Source organism: Dermacentor andersoni, chromosome 4 (assembly GCF_023375885.2).
Source record: "Dermacentor andersoni chromosome 4, qqDerAnde1_hic_scaffold, whole genome shotgun sequence".
Lineage (NCBI taxonomy): Eukaryota > Metazoa > Arthropoda > Arachnida > Ixodida > Ixodidae > Dermacentor > Dermacentor andersoni.
The window spans coordinates 111,507,776-111,525,141 of record NC_092817.1 but is presented as its reverse complement, the minus strand read 5'-3'; the positions used below and the strand labels follow the sequence as shown (position 1 = coordinate 111,525,141).

At 40.8% G+C, this 17,366-nt stretch overlaps 1 protein-coding gene across 1 annotated transcript in view; it reads left to right on the top strand.

Moving 5' to 3' along the window:
* Window positions 1-17,260, top strand: part of LOC126537477 (sialin-like) — a 35,554-nt gene extending 18,294 nt beyond the window's left edge. The window contains exons 8-10 of the mRNA XM_055074236.2: window positions 619-781; window positions 1,773-1,887; window positions 3,447-17,260. Coding sequence (XP_054930211.1) covers window positions 619-781; window positions 1,773-1,887; window positions 3,447-3,668 — 500 coding nt within the window. The 3' untranslated portion in view covers window positions 3,669-17,260. The remainder of the gene's footprint in view (window positions 1-618; window positions 782-1,772; window positions 1,888-3,446) is intronic.
* The last annotated feature ends 106 nt before the right edge of the window (window positions 17,261-17,366 follow it).

Sequence of the window (17,366 nt, the reverse complement as noted above, 5' to 3'; positions counted from 1 at the left end):
TTGTCCAATTATCAATTAGTCTTATCAAATCACTGATTTCTTCAAATAAAGCAGCTTTGAAGTGAGTGAAACATTTTTATTTGAGAATATGCTTGTCAGCACATGCGTCTACTGCCAAGGTACGTCATTTTCATTCGTAGGTTTGTCCACTGGCTTATAACCTCAAGTTTCTCATTACAACAATATTTCAAGATAACGAACGATTTTTGGTGTTCCCATGTGATTCATTATATCAAGGCTTGACTGTAGTAATGTCTGTGCAATAGAAATGGCAAGGACACTTCACATGGACCACCAATGAAGAAAAAAAAATAATGGGGAAAAATGCAGTGCAATTACAACAAATTACTTAACATTGAATGTAGAGCAACATAAACCAATTTGTCTCTTTTTAAAATTTAGCTACGATAGGGTGGATATAGTTGACTGAGCTTGTTAATACTTATTTTATCATCACTGACACTGATGACACACAAAATTATTTGTGTGTTTGACTGTCTGCGTGGGCAATCATCAACGTAGAGTGCAGCCTCCCCGAGGTTATCTGCTCGCTCTTGGAATCATTAGCAGAGCTAATGGAAATTCCTATTGTATTCTGAACCTTCTTTGTCCTTGCAGGCCTTGCTGCAGTAAGTGCCGGACTGGTTGGAGTGACGTTTGCCCGGTGCAATTGGGTGGCCGCCTATGTGGCGCTTCTGCTCTCCAACACGTGTGCTGGCATCCTCTATGGTGGTGATGCTGTCCTGCCTATTGACCTTGCACCTGATTTTGCTGGCAAGTGAAGCATTTTCTTTTTTTTTTTTTGACAGCCGATGTTACTTGTGTGGCCGAAGAATCTCACAGTTTGCCGTCTTACAAAAAACTATTTTCATGCTGTGGTGCCTTAGTGCAGTTGTTTTCAAACAGACGTTTCTTCAGTAGGGGCCCTGCAACATTTCATATGAAAGGTGTAGAATGTGGCTAGTATTAATGGGCATCCCCTTATGAATCACTCGCAAAAAAAAAGTTCCTTAATATGCCGTTTGAAAGGAGTTATCAGCAATCAGGTGTTTCTGTTGCCACAATGTAATGGCTTTCCCCTCGCTCCTTTTTTTTTCATTCAGACTGCGCTCAAAGCTTTGCCACCATGCCCAGGTCATGCCATGTTCTGCATATCTTCATGCACAACCCCAAGATTGTGTGGCACAGCTGTTGCATTGCCTGATCCAAATCCTCCTTGCCTGTTCCAAATCTTCCTTGCCTGATCCAAATCCTCCTTGCCTGATAGATACAGCAAAGTGGTATCATTCTTTGCCACCTGATGGCACCACCACACTATCAGTGATGAAACTTTTTCAGTTTCTCCTTTGGCCATGGATAGTGCTTAGTTATAATATCTGGGAAAATCTGACCAATGGCTGTCATGTGAAATGTGCACTGGAATATGCATGAAGTGGGGTATTTCAGGAAGTTGAAGGGAGAGCAGGTGGCCTTTCCAACGAAACTGTGTGCTGGCTCCCAGCTGTGAGTACAGCAACAGTATGAGGTGCAGATGCTCATAGTGGTATTATCTAGTGACTAAGCAGGTGAGTTTACTATGTTTAAAGAGTGGTGCAGAACTCCTTTAATGCTGCATGCATAGAGTGCTGATTTTAATGAATTAATAGACTAATTCGCATTTTTTGCTTACATTCCACTTCTTGCTGGGTCGTAAACGCATTATTATGCTGATATCAGAGTCAACGAAGCTTAACATAATTAGTAAGCACATTCAGAGAATAAAAAGAGTTCAGTTGTCATAACATTTTCTTTCTATATTTAGGTGCTGTCATGGGACTCACAAACTGCATTTCCAATACTGCTGGAATTTTCGCACCTCTTGTGGTTGGCTACCTGACAGAAAGCAATGTGAGTAAGCATGGATATCCAGTAATGTTTCAGCCAATCAAACTGAATCACACCACATTATGACTCTGTGTTCGTGCACGGAGGTATCTAGCTGTGCCTATCTTTGTTTACCTGGAAGACTGTTGGCGAGATTCTCCTGAAGTTTTAAGATGCAGTGTTTTTATTGAAATTATGACTATTGTAATGAAGAAGAGCTCGAGCATTGCTCCTGCTGCTTGTCCGCTGAAGAGGAAGAGGACGGACACCTCGGCGCTGCAGCTCGCGCTCGGGTTTGGCTGGGTCTACTCGGCTACTGTGCGCTCAACCCGACGTGACTGTGGCTACGGCTTCCCGCTAACTGCTGATAAAACCTGTAGCGCTATAATTATTGGGACGGCAATGGTCCTACACATATTAGCAGACTTTATATATGCTGTCCATTTTGTAATGGTGCCTCATGACTGTCAAAATTTCTTTAGCCTTGATCTTGAGGCGTTCGCTGTGTGAGCGATACTGATAGCTGGGCTTGTTCTAATATCCAATGTTTTGGAATACTTGATCAAATATTATAATATTTGATATTCACTCTGTATTGGATTTAAGTATTCAAAGTATTTGAAATACTTGAAACAAACTAAATATGTGCATTTTTTTTGTAGAAGCCGCACCTCCAATTACAACACCTGGAAAAAAAATTTAATAAAAATTTGCACATATATTCCTTTTAAATAACTGCATACAATGCCCATATTTGTAGAAAGTCTCCATTTGCAGGTGCATGAATTATCCACGCCATATCTTTCGCAAAGCAGCTCTGTTTCCCATCTTTCGGCGATGCTGATAATGGAGATCTTTGGCCTAAATGTGGTTTAATGGCAGCGCAGGTCTCGCACTGCTGTGAAAATATCTGAATAACGGCTTTTTGAAAATAAACTTACTCCAGAAATGAACTTGTTTCCTTTTTTTCATGTAGAGAACCAAGTTTTCTTAGATTTGTCAACATATGGCTCTTATGTTAAGCTTATCTACAAATCTCACAATCATTGGAACTATTCACTTTAAAATTATTTGACACTAATTAATATTCGCTTCAACTTAGCTTCAAATGAAAATATATATTTTTTTCACTTCTGTTTTCTTTTTTGTTAATTTCAGGATACTTGCTTAATTGTATCTTTAAGTGACACAATGTTCTGTTATGCCATCCAAAATTAGCTCCGTGGTTCTCCTTATCTTTCTCGCCAATATTCTGTTCTGTATCTTTTTTTTTAAGAGAACGTCCATGTGGTCGCCAAGTGATAGTAAGAAATTAGAAGTAGAGATAAGGGATGTTGAAGATCATAACTTTATTGCTGTACCATTAAGCTTTCACAGTAGAGTAGACCTGCTAGCTCTTCCATTGTATCGGATCAGTGTCCCGTGCGTCTAGTCTTCATTGAAGTTTAAAAGCACTGCATTCTGTGGCAACATGGTTGATCCTTGCATATCAGCTTCATGCGCACATCATGCTTTATTGAAGATGTTACATAGATTGCAAACACAGCGATTTCATTTTTCTTTTCTTTTTGTGCAAACCGCAGGAGACCATTGCCCGGTGGAATGCCGTGTTTTACATTGCTGCTGCGGTGTGCACCTTTGGAGCCGTGGTATTCTTGGCATTCGGCACGGCGGAAGTGCAGCCGTGGGCACATCAGCCGGCCACTCCTCTTGGGGGCTCAGCGGCTGTGCTGGTTCCTAGCGATGAACTTCTTGACGACGATCCACTAGAGGGCTCAAAGGATGCAAGGTCTTACTGCCACTGACAGCATTTAACGGTGTGCCTTACAGCATCAGTTAACACAGTGGACTGCTTTGTTGGTGCTGACTGACCTTTTTTTTCTCTCTATTCCTTGGAGGTGCGAGAGTAGTGTTCCTGCTGATATACTGTGATACCAACAACCATGTTTTATGTGGCGTTTAATTTGCCAGGCTCCCCATAAGGAAAGCTTTCAAAGCTTTCCTGCTAAGCGCACAAGAGCCCAGTTGGTTTTTAGAGCATCAAGTAGTATGCTTACTATGTCTGTTTAGTCTCTTCCTCTATGGAAGCATTCTTTGGTTTTGTGATTTCGTGCATTCTTTACTTTCCTCAAAGGTTCACTTGAAGACTGTTTGCTTGTCGTGATGCCCACTGCGGTGATGCAAGCACTTTTGTGCCCTGCATTTATGCTCCATGCATTTTATTTTTTTCTCATCAGTTTTTCATGTGCTTAAAGAATGGATTTTAGATGATTGTCAGAATAGCCATTAAGACGTAGCATGTGCGACTCAATGAAACAAGTGTATGCATAGTACAGTGGACTTTTTCTGCCATTGGCATGGCCTTTCAGTCCTATAGTTTTTGTGCCATTGAAATGCTTCATGCTATTGCATTTTTAAAATCTTGGGTAGTATATACTTTATTATTATTTAACAGGAGTTTAAAAGTGCTGTCTATTCGTATAAGGTAAATTTCATTGGTTGACCATCAGTCTATGCTTTGCATCAGTGGAAAAGCACTAGTTGCACTGCTAAGCTGGCATGGAAAACACACTGTATGCCCCCATGCCAGTGGTTGGCGAATTCAAGTTACTGTTATAACAAATATGTGCTATGGGAACTTCCACGATTCACTCACTTTGAAACTTGTCGCTCACATACAAAATGCTTAGACTGGTGCCTGGGCAATGTTGTCATTGAAAATTAGTTAAGTGGCTACAGAAAAAAGTGCGCATGGCATGAAAACACACATGGTTGTGCGGCTGTGCTTTGTAATGTAGTAAAAGAGAAGGCCAACATTACTGCGCATTGTGATAGCAGTTGCATCCCACTGCGTGGAATCTCAAATCTGGCATCTCAAGAGGATCGAGAAGTGATTTGTTCATGGAAGCTGCTCCAAGTGAGCCGTCGAAGCGTGCACTTATGCACTGAGTCAGTAGTAGAGCATGCAATCTCTCCTACGGAACAACAAAAGTTCATTCTAATGGAATGCTGGAGTTCACCATTAATTTTTCCCTATTCCTCTGATTGAAGTAGCATTTAGTTTACGTACATATAAATCTAATGGCACATGTCCAAATACTGCTATGCGTGGCTTTATTTTTATGTGATGTGCGGAGACTGTCCACGACGGATGCTTGCTAGCAAGGTAATGTTTTGGTTTAGTGCGTGTGCGCATGATCCATCATGAAAGCAAATTTTACGTACAATACATTGGAAATCTTGGCACGTGCCCAAAATGACCACAGGAGGCTCCTTAGCTGTAGGGGCGCTTCATTCTCCACCTCCCATGCAAAGCATTCTTTCTCCCAAGTACCATAAGCAAGTCAACAGAAATGCTGCCATTTTAGCAAATATTCTGTCATATCAAGCAGATTTCTGGCTTTTTTGGTGCGGATATTGCACATTAAATGCATAGCAGGCTTTTGAAAGCAAATTCTGAATTAAGTTTTTCCAGCAATCTTTGAAGCATTCAAAGCAACATATAATCATTCTAGCAGATTCTTATTTTTTTATTTTGCTGAATTGTTTCCTAGAAATGATTTTCAGCGCTTATTTTTTGATGATCTAGACATTACAATGAAATGTCTGTCCATTCACTTGGCCCATTTGATTTCTTTATTAACATAATGACTTACGAAAAGTATTTGATAATGCCCTTGTTGCCTGCAAATGTGACATTGTAAACATACACATAGATATTTACATGCCTTGTATGTTTTTTTATAGTATCCACCACATTCCCTTAACAACTATAAATTATAATTAATTATAATTGATACCTCTACTACTCGAAAATTCCTGTTTGTCATGGTTCATCATCATCGGCCTGGTTACGCCCACTGCAGGGCAAAGGCCTCTCCCATACTTCTCCAACTACCCCGGTCACATACTAATTGTGGCCATGTTGTCCCTGCAAACTTCTTAATCTCATCCGCCCATCTAACTTTCTGCCACCCCCAACTACGCTTCCCTACCCTTGGAATCTTATCTTCCCTCCTCATTACATGTCCTGCCCATGCCCATTTCCTTTTCTTGATTTCAATTAAGATGTCATTAACTCGCGTTTGTTCCCTCACCAGATCTGCTCTTTTCTTATCCCTTAACGTTACACCCATCATTCTTCTTTCCATAGCTCGTTGCGTCATCCTCGATTTAAGAAGAACCCTTTTCATAAGCCTTCAGGTTTCTGCCCCGTACATGAGTACTTTTCTATTGAGGGATAATGGCAACCTGCTGTTCATGATCTGAGAATGCCTGCCAAACACACCCCAGCCCATTCTTATTCTTCTGATTATTTCAGTCTCATGATCCGGATCCGCGGTCACTACCTGCCCTAAGCAGATGTATTTTCTTAACACTTCCAGTGCCTCGCTACCTATCATAAACTGCTGTTCTCTTCCGAGACTGTCAAACATTACTTTAGTTTTCTGCAGATTAATTTTTAGACCCACCCCTCTGCTGTGCCTCTCCATGTCAGTGAGCAAGTGTTGTAATTGGTCCCCTGAGTTACTAAGCAAGGCAATATCATCAGCGAATCGCAAGTTACTAAGGTATTCTCCATCAACTTTTATCCCCAATTCTTCCCAATCCAGGTCTCTGAATAGTACCTCCTGTAAACACGCTGTGAATAGCATTGGAGAGATCGTATCTCCCTGCCTGGCGCCTTTCTTTGTTGGGATTTTGTTGCTTTCTTTATGGAGGACTACGGTGGCTGTGGAGCCGCTATAGGTATTTTTCAGTATTTTTGCGTACGGCTCGTCTACACCCTGATTCCGTAATGCCTCCATGACTGCTGAGGTTTCGACTGAATCAAATGCTTTCTCTTAATCAATGAAAGCTATATATAAGGGTTGGTTAAATTCCGCACATTTCTATATCACCTGATTGATAGTGTGAAGACCTGCCAAGGCCTGCCACCCTCTCGTTAATGCTATAGAATTCCTGTACGCTACCAGCTATATCCTGATTAATCAGAAATCCGACTTCTAGTTCTCGTCTCTCTGCTAAGCCCCGGTAGCACAGGACGTGCTCGCTTTTTAGCACTGTATATGCTTCATTTGTCCTCCTAACTTCACATAGCCCAATTATATCCCATGTACTGCCCTCTAATTCCTCCAATAGCACTGCTAGACACGCCTCACTACATAATGTTCTAGCGTTAAACATTGCCAGGTTCAGTTACAATGGCGGCCTGTCCGGATCCAGAGATTCTTAGCACCCTTTGCTGCGTCACAGGTCTGACCGCTGCCGTGGTCAGTTGCTTTGCAGCCGCTGGAGGCTGAGGGCCGGGGTTTGATTGTTGTATTCATATAGGAGATTGTGGCCAGGTATATCACCAGGGTGGCCAACCCTGCTCTGGTGAGGGAGTGCGTTACCGGTTCTGGTCACCGGGATCAGGCTGCACTCCAGGCCTGTTTATGCACTTTTATCAACACGCGGGTTTTTCTTTTAATCCAGTGGAAAATTCCCCGGCACCGAGATTCGAACCATGGTCCTCTTGCACACGAGGCGGATACTCTACCTCTACGCCACCGCTGCCCCCTGTTGTCATAGTTAACCTTGTTGAAATCTTTCTTAACATATATTTAGTAGACTGAAAAGTATTTAGCATACCCTAGCTGACTTTCACTGCTGCATATTAGTGGAATATTCGCTAGAGAAATACACTAGACTACCTTTAATTCAAGTTTGGTTAATTCGATCCTGACCGAAAGTCCTGTCCGGTGCGCATCCATTTATATAGGCCAGAACTTTAATTATTTCCATCCTAAAATGCGCCTTTGCTGAATAAATTGAACAGTTAGCATGCGCTCACTGACCCTTATAGTCACCCCAATAGCAACACCTTTATTGGGAATGTATGCCTCAGCAGCGCTTAGGGGACAGTTAACACACAAGTCCCGCTTTGAAAACGCTTACTTTTGGCCTGCCCTAGGAGGATCTTTAAGCAATAACTGTAGCTCACAATGTCTGATTATGGCATTTGCCCAATTTTTAACACCCACCTTTTCTTTTTTTCTCAAATAAGTTGGGACAAAGATTGTCTGTGTGGTGCAAACAGACAAAAATAAAGAACTTCTTTTGCCGCAATTGTATGCTTTACATAACACAACTATATGCGGCGAAGCTGACTTTAAAAATCATGCGGCAAAGCTGACTTCTATAAAACTGGTTACTGTGGTGCAACAAATGTTAGGCCATTGCCCATTTTGGTTGCTAAAAAATAGGATGCCCCTTATATTTCTACTTTGTTTAGGATCATTCGTGTCATTTCTATGTTAGTTTTGTACTTCCGACAGTTACGCAAGTAGAAACCCTTACGGCTTTGCTAGAATCGGGCAAATACTGCCAAATGAATCAGTGGTATGGTTTGCGCTTTTCTCTGCATTTCGTTTATTTAATTTGACTCGCCGGATAATTCGATCGATTTTCTCAGTCCTGTCAGGGTCAATATAACGGAGGTCGACTGTATAGCGACACTGGTTTACAGAGTGAAGCAGTGTATGAGATTCCTTGTACTGTGGTTTCATGCTTACTGGTATACTAGGTGCATACTTCACTGGCCAGTGTGCATGCGCCTGGTAACTCATTTTGTTGAAGCGTCACTTGCTCAATTGCTTTTCGGTGCCTTTGCTTATGATGGCCTGCATGCGTGTCACATTCACAAGAATGAATGCAGGCATGATTCGGCTTATTGAAATGTATCGCGCGGAACTGACAACCGTCTAGATGCACCAGCCTGCATTTTTACAGCGATGGCTGTAATTGGTTCCTTCAGCTTTTGACGTGGATGTTGTGGGGGTTCCACTCTGCGTGCGGCTAGGGCTGAAGGCGAGCTCCGGATCTAGCCCCACGCAGTCGCTTCGTGGTACTCCCAACCCGTAGCGCGGGAATCGCGGCTACGCCGGGTTCGGACGAATAAGGCAACCAGCGGTGTCAACGGTAACAACGTTTATTGCTATTAGCAATAGCGAACACTCGCAGAGGGACGTCCTCTCCGTAATAATAATAAATAGGCTGGCCTCGTTGCCCGGGATAGTCAGGCAACGTGGTCACTCACGGGTAGCAGCAGGTACTCCAGTCCGGCAGGTTATGGGTCCGGCCTCAGAGAGCGAGGGTCTCCCCCGGTCGCGCTGTTTTGTACCTTTTTAGCTGGGCGAGGGGAATGTCCTCCTCGCCCGTCAGCTGCCTGCCCGCGAGTCGGGGAGGAAGGGCGCGTGCGCGTCGCGAGAGCGAGGGAGAATCGGGAGAGGGCATAGTGCGCCTCTCCCCCGTCTATGCCGGCTCTTGACGCGACGGCGCGGGGGAAGATGGGCACGTGTGCTCCCCACAATGTATGCCCGTCGTTAGGCTGCACCACAAACCTTATAACAACCTCCCTAGTTGCTCCAATCAACTGCTCTAATGTTGTCTAAATGTTCCTTATTTAGCCTGAGGCTCTCCTTTGCGACCTTCTAGCATTTTCTTTTCATTTCATCCATGCCAACTTGCTGGGAACTGCAGCTCTCGCCTGATGAGGGCAGTGCTTGGTTCATAGAGAAATCATCACATTACGCTTTCATTACTTTTCCTACCTTGTTGCCCAGCCTGGTTTTATGTAATTGCAAGCGTGCAACATGTTATGCTTGCTAGGCTTGCTAAGTCTCCTCGTCTGCCTTTGCTTTCTTTCGCAGTGCTCTGCTTATTTGTGAAATTTAGGGGAATCCAGCTGATTCCAATTTTTTACTGGTTTAATTAAGTGAAAGAACAACATTATGTTCAGTGAGAATGAGGAATGGAACAGAAAATGATAGGCATGAAGTTAATAGATAGGAAGATGGCAGTATGCACTAGACTTAGAGAGGAAAGACTGGTAGCTGAAATTTTTGTTAAGTTTAGGTGGAAGACTTTGCAGCTGATGTAATGTACGGAACAGATTACAAGTCGAATATTACACTAGCAGCAAGAGTGCAAGATAAGGGAAAACGAATTGAAGGCAGCATAGGATTACATGCAATGATCAGGCTAAAATATTTGCACGTGTAGGATGGAATTGGCTGGTGCGATACAGCAGCAATTGTAGATTACTGAAAGGGAGGCCTTTGTCTTACAGTGGACATGAAATAAGATGGTGATAACATAACCCTTTCAGCCACGAATTATGATTGACTGTTGATAAATGGGTGAAAGTTAACATAATTTTATGCCAGGGTGCTGGAGACTTCAAAGCAAGCAAGTCAAGGTGGGATGAGAACGACTGCATTTTATAGAGACCCATCATAATTGCAAAGTAATTAAACATCCATTTTATGTGGAGTCAGTCCTGGTACGTCTCTTCATCAAAAATATTAAGTCAACCGCTCAAATTGCATGCATAGGTTAATTGTTGGGTGCAAGCATACCAACAAAGTAAAGAAAATCTTTCGCAATGGCTACTTAAACGCCCCACTTCAAATGACCCATCAAACACGGCAGTGTCTTCGCCAAAGCGGTCGTCTGAAGCGACACCATACTCTCAGAAGTGAAATAGGTGTACTTTAGGAAAGCAGAATGTTCAATTTACTCAATGTTCGTTGTCTATTCCTTGCAACCACTGCACAGTAATGGCGTAATGGCAAAAAAAGCGTGTCCTCAAATGTGTACGCTGAGACTGAAGGGGCCAAAGTTCTGACAAATGTTGGCATCAATTTCATATGGAGTGTATCCACTCTCATTAGTTGGGTTTTCATTTTCGGCAGGTTTAACAAGTTAAGCCACTTTATTTACTGTGTTCAAAGAGCGCAGTAGGGCATTTAAAGTGTCAGTATAGGAAAACATAAAGCTAGATTAGCAGATTACATTTGTGAAGTAACAAAAGTAGAGCAGTGGTTTTGTATGCCAGAAAATTATGTAATTGTGATATGGGGTGTACCAATGGTACATTGAAGCTCTGACACCAGCTTCCCATGGTGTTTTAGATTGCAGCACACTCTATCAGACGTTCAACCACTGCTTCTTGAGAAAGATCTGAATATCAACACCTGTAAAACAAAACATGGTTATCGTGACACCATTTTTTTTTTTCGTTGTAAGGATCACCTCACTGTAAACACAAAGTATGCACTAACAGCATCCCATGTAAAAAAGAATGAGAATTCTGAATTGCTATGATGGTCATTTAATGTAGACGCACTCACTGTAGATGTGTCCAGCTATACATTTTTCCTGTTGTTCGAATAGGGCCAAATTAGCAGCAATGCAGAGCAGTCCATGAAAGCACACTATGGTGTCATCAGTGCTTTTATTTGGGCATGCAATTTAGAGAAAGATGTTCGGTCCTCTTGTCTTTTATTTATTTATTAACTTGCATTTATGTTGAAAAATTGTTGTTCAGCAAAATGATTTAGCAATGCATTTATGCTGAACAAACAGCAGTTTTAGAAGAATATTCTGTCAGCGTTACATGACTGTTGCCTGTTTTTGCTGTTTCTAATGGTAATGAAAAGGCCAAATGTGAGGGTTGCGCTTTTCAATTCATGATGGCTTTTTTGCATCAATTATCCTTTGCTATGCTTGAAGTCTTATTCAAATCCATGCAAATGCAGATGAAGAATGTGTCAAGGACAGTGCGACAGCTTATACAGATTTCTTATAGTGAAAAGCCTAGATGCAGAAAATTCACTGAAGGAGAGCCCGTAGTTTGCTGGCCTACATACAGCCTGTTTTGTCGCCAGCTGGCAAGTTGTGGTTGTTGACAAGCTTATGCAACACTGCTTGCAACATTGCTTGAGCATGTGGCCATGAATATTTGCAGCAGTGAAAATATTTGACACCCACTAAAGTTATCGCTGCATTGTGTGCAAGTGCTGCAAGGCAGGGACTTTTTTAATCTCTGACACATCTTTTCATGTAGCTGTAACCAAGTTTTACTAACTGTCGTCATGTGCATACACTTCACGTGTTCATTTGTGAATGTTTGCAGATGTGCATAGGACTTGAGGGCAAGGATGAAATGTGTTTATTTTTAGGGAAAATAATGTTCGGAAATTGTGACACTGTGGAACAAATTTTGATATGTTGCCAGCATTAAAGTGTTTCTTGTGCTTGTGTGAGATTTTGGAAATAAGCGTAGCTGTGTCAATGACTTTTACAGTGGCTCCTTAAAACTACTTCTTGCTCCTTAAAGAGAATAAATTACTGTTAGCATGAGATAGCACTGGGCTTTACTGTACTTTGTAATGTATTAGTGTTCACACTGTTTGAGATCAGGGTAATATGAAGATCTGGACACATAGCATTTATTTCTGCAGAGCCATGTTTTATGTAGCTTTTCTGTTATGCTCTGTAAAAAAAGATCGGAAGAGCTGCATTACTATATAAAATGCTGATGAGATATGCTTTTATTTATTTATATTTGAGTTTGCTTGTTGTACAGTCTGTAATTGATTGACAGAGCAAAAAATTGTTCATTCATCCATGCACTGTTCTTTTATGTGATACCATCTGAAGCTCATTTGCACTGGGATGATCGACGTATCTTTGAACACATGACCTGCACTGTTGTTAGCAGGAGTTTGTGGGCGAGCAAGCATATATGAACCATCAGTCTCAGCTACAGCTTTATGATGGTAGTGTAGAAATGTAATTTGTTCGGGGCGCACAATATGTGAAAGAAAGAAAAGAGAGTGTAGCGACAGTGTGTAAGAATAAGCAGACTATAATGGGTTTTTGTAAGTGTATGGCCTTGTGTACACACGTGCAACTGTGTTTGTACATAGCGGGTACAATGAAAACATTTGTATTTCATGGCTGTAACATATTTTGACAATATTTGTGGTGGTTATAGCTTACAAGTTTTGCAGATAGTATTTGTAAAAGAAATTCTTGGTGTGTGGATGCAGGACTTTTTACGTAACTGTCTTGTTCGAATATTTTCCACAATCTCTTCCAATCCCAGCAAGTACTGGCTCACATGTTTTTGTCACATAATGTTTATAGCTCAGCTTACTTCTGGCACTCCATTGCCAGGTTCAACCAGTTTCCATCTAAGACAAAGGCATTGATGGTTGCATTTGGGTAGGAATAAAAAGCAATTAACACGTGTTCTTTGTGACTTTAATATACATTAATCAGGATTTCCAAGCATCTGTTTTAGTGTCCGTGCCTCGTTGCTTTTATCCCAGCTGCTTAAAACTTTTTAAAGATACATTAAAAGGAACTGTGAAATTAAGCTGTATATTCGTGAAGTTTGTTTCTGGAATAGCGAAATAACCACTGTTACCGTGAAAGAAGGTTTATTAAGCCAGAAAAAATGCAAATATAAGAAATGAGTGGCAGCGCCACCTTGAACTTTCCGCGATGGCACCCTGCGACAACATGGATTCTGACAGCTTCTGTTCGGGTCTGGTTATTCATTTGCTGGTAAACAAAGATCTAAAGACTCAACCTCGCAAGCTTATAAAACTCTTTCTGCAGCGACACCACTAAAATGCAAGAAAATACTTTGAAATTCGTGTTGCTGCACAGATGTGCTAGTGCTGAAGTGGCAGCATAAAGTTCAAAAAGAAAAGTTTCACCTTTATTTTCTTTGGTATTATTAACCCGCCTTCTATAAAATGAATCGGAAATAGTTTTAAAATAACGTTTAACCTCTCTAAACTGTTTTAAGGTTCTCTTTAGTGTCTTTTTAAAGTGCTCCAAATAACTACCCATACTCTTGTTGCTTTATTACAATTATAACTTGGATTTTCACATTCTTCAGCATCCTGATTTGAATAATCTATGTAGTACTGGGTGTCCAAAAAGTGTCTGTGCATTGTGGGAATGACAGTCTCAAAATATGAAGTTGTATTTATTGCAGTGCATTGATCACTACAGGAAATGCTTAAATTGTCCACCACTGGCTAGAAGACGTGCTGTGTATGAGGATAGCTCTTGTACACCTGTCCTTTGAGTGCACCCCACAGACATATCAGACCAACTACAGGTCTTGCACAGGAATATCGCACGTGAAACTGCCATGTCACTCACAGTTGTCATCATATTATTGTTTATTTTCTCACTGCGCAATTACTCTTCAGAATACATTGGATCTTTTGACTCATTCACTCTGGAGAACCATCTTCTTCTTATCAATTTCTATTGGAGACATTCACGGAGCGTAGTGCAGCATTAGCCCTTTTGGAGTAATGGGCGATGTCGTAATGCAAGTGTTCCACCTGGGCCTTTTTACGCATCTGATGAGCTGGAGAACGACGCAAAAAGTGACAACTGTTGCTGGGCAGTGAAGAAAGCACCAATCCATGATCAATCTGTGACAACCTATGATTTAGCCTGGTTGTATAACTGGGGTAGGTAGGTCATATAAAGGGTTACATAACAGTAGAGCTCGTTAATGCAGTCATTGATTCGGTGCTCCTTTATTCTGATATTTTTTTGCTAAAGTTTTTTTTTTTGTTAAGGTTTGCCAGTCAACTTAGGCTTGTAAGCATTGAACAGATCAGTACAGACATCTAAATGATAGACAGTTTCCAATAAGTTCTTTTGCTTTCCTGTCTCGTCATGTGTGCTCATATTCCAGAAAGAGGAGGGGGAGATACAAGGAACCATTAAGGATTCTTTGTTGCATATTTGCATGCCATTATATTCTAGTGTTGCACACTGAATATGACTTCTATGGAAAGCATGTTTTAAAGGCGAAATATTGTGTTTAAGGGCAAAAGTGCAGTTGCCAATTAGGTTTTCATTAAATGACAAAAATAAAGAGTCTTACATGTGTTACTCTTTCATTAGCACTAGAAATGTGCTCATTTTCGGTGCTTTTAAGTTTTAAATTTTATTTCAGGTTTTAATACTTGCAACATATACTGCAATACATAATATTATAGTCATATCACTGGTGTTTTGAATAGATGTATAGTAGTAATGATTGCTATTCAGTGCTATTAATAAGCGCTTGTCTCTATTTGTCACCTCTTTTGCCATCTTTTGTCCAAGTTCACGCTTTCAGAAATCGTAATTACTCAAACAGTTTTTGAAAATTCATATGTAAAACTTCAAAGCACCTCAAGGTACATGACTAAAAGTAATAATTTGCTATTTTTAGTATAACTATTCAGAGAATGAAAAATCTGAAATATACAAAATATGCACCTGGTTCCTAGTTCCCAAATTTTCTAAGTCAGATCATGCAAAAATTGTGAAGTATTGTTGACAACGATAGCGATACCCACGCTATGCTGGAAAGTAGTAGCTATACAAATGTGAAAACGGATAAGGAATATTGTACAGGGAACACTTGCTTTTACTCGTTGCAGCAGGTGCATGGTTTGTTTTTTACTGCATTCTTTAGGCTTGCGAAACAATGATTGTCAGGCCAGGGAGCATGCAGAAGCCTCCTCATACTTGATTATTGTGTTCAATCAGCTTTTCTGTGCAAGAAAGGTGATGATCTTGTGTGCTTTCAACTGGCACTGGAGCCTCCACATGCTTTGTTCAGTTTATGCACAGTGCTCTACAGTAATGTGGAGTGTTGCGCAATATTGTACAGTAAAGAATAAGGGCACTTAACAGGCAGTATTCAAAATGTAAAAAAAAAAAGAAAGACATTATACATCTAGTCAAGCTTTGGTCGAAGGTTCGTCCGAAATCGACTGCCCGCTTTTATGTATGTGACAACCCCACATTCATAGAATTGCTCATAATTTATACAATGCTGTCGAAGCACTGGCGTTTAAAAGCAACCGACGGTGGGGAAAAAAAAATTGCACTTGATATAAGCTTAACATAATTCTCAAGATAACATGCACTCATGAGCATCTGCGGTTGTTTGAAACATAGTTAAAACAGCCTATACATCGGATTGTAAAATTGAACCCAAGGGAAGCGTCTGTGTCTTCACTGTTGCTGTCATTTAAAAATTCTGTAACAGAGTCAACCAAAGCACACATTTTTCATCTTTTTATTGAAGAAGTGGAAGGAGCACTGGAGGCTAGTTTCAATAATACCTCAAGTTGAATTTTTATTTTTCCAGACACCCCAACGTGCCAAATATTATCAAATCTGACAAATAGTTAAAGTTCAGTGGTCATTTCAGACGGTGCAATGATGGTGCTAGTAGAATAATCCCAACAGAAATGTTTAACATGTCCAGAAACTGTTGATCAAATTGATCGATTTCTATTGGCTTAGTAATGAAAGAGTTAAGAGACAAGATGCTCATTCTTTGAAGGAATCCTGTTGACATCAATCTTTGGTTTTGTTAACTTTTTCAATGGTCAGAAACATGAAAAAAATTTAATTGAAAGCTAGTGAACGTATACATTCTTGGCAAATTTCTAGCCTAGTTAATTGTTACTTTTTACCATGGACATCGAAGGATAAATACAGAACCTAAAAGCACTTGTTGCCTGACTTCAAGTCCCGTCTTTGTCTGAATCAGGCAAAAAGGTCACTGCTACCATGTGAATTTTTTAATGTGGCTGGACAACATTGCAATGAATGGCCTACCATTTTGAGTTTGACAGAGGTTATTGAACATGTTTATTTTTATGACCGTAAATTGGACTAGTTTAGATTTGTGATAACAAAGTTCAACGCTAATATGAAGGACGAAGAAGAGAATGTATGAAAGGGTTTGTCCTTCATTTTAGTGCTGAGTTTCGTTTGTTACCATGAATGTTTTGTTTTTGACAGCCCTTCTGTCTTCATCCCTTTAGTAAATCTGTGTGTGTGTGGGGAGGGCCTTGCCCTTGGACCTTGCCCAAATAGACGTGTCTATTTTATCTGTTGCTAAAGTGCTGATTGGTTGGGGGCACTTGTCTCTTTCCCATGTGTACCCCAGCCCAGAGAATCAGAACTTTAGCAGCAGACGATAATGGAGATGTCCACTAGGTGGACACTTTACGGAATACACCTCCCCCCACACCCTTCTTGCTTTGCAAAGTGCTCTTCACAAGTATTCTAGAAAGCCTCTACAGGTTGTATATAGTTGCCCAATAAAAATTAGATTTGTTACTGGTTATATGATTTGCTCCAGTATGTGATTATGCATGTGCATGTGTGTATGTGCAGATGGGTACGTGTTCATTGTGATGAGTTGTAGCAGTCTGAACCTTCAGCAACCGTAACAGCAATGGGGCTGCAAAAGTCCTGGAATACAGCAGGAACATTCTTGTTACACGAATCTATTCTTGTAAGAGAAACTGCATGATACCTTTTGTCACTTCATTATAGGGGCATTTGCCTGTGGGCTATGTTTGCAGCAGTTGCTCTTTTATTTTGTTCAAATTGATCATACATTATTTTATGTGCGTTCTTATACTTGATGCTGTTTAGCTTATTATACCAGATAGATTTATTTTGCCGCTTGTTGCACAACTTCACTATCGAAAGAATAAAAAGATGGGCCAAATAATAATTTCCGAGTGGTGATTTTTATCGCTTTCTGACTGCTCACATGGTATTTTAGGCAAAAAAAAAAAAAGAAATTGAGCATAAACCATCGATGATGATTGCAGGTCATA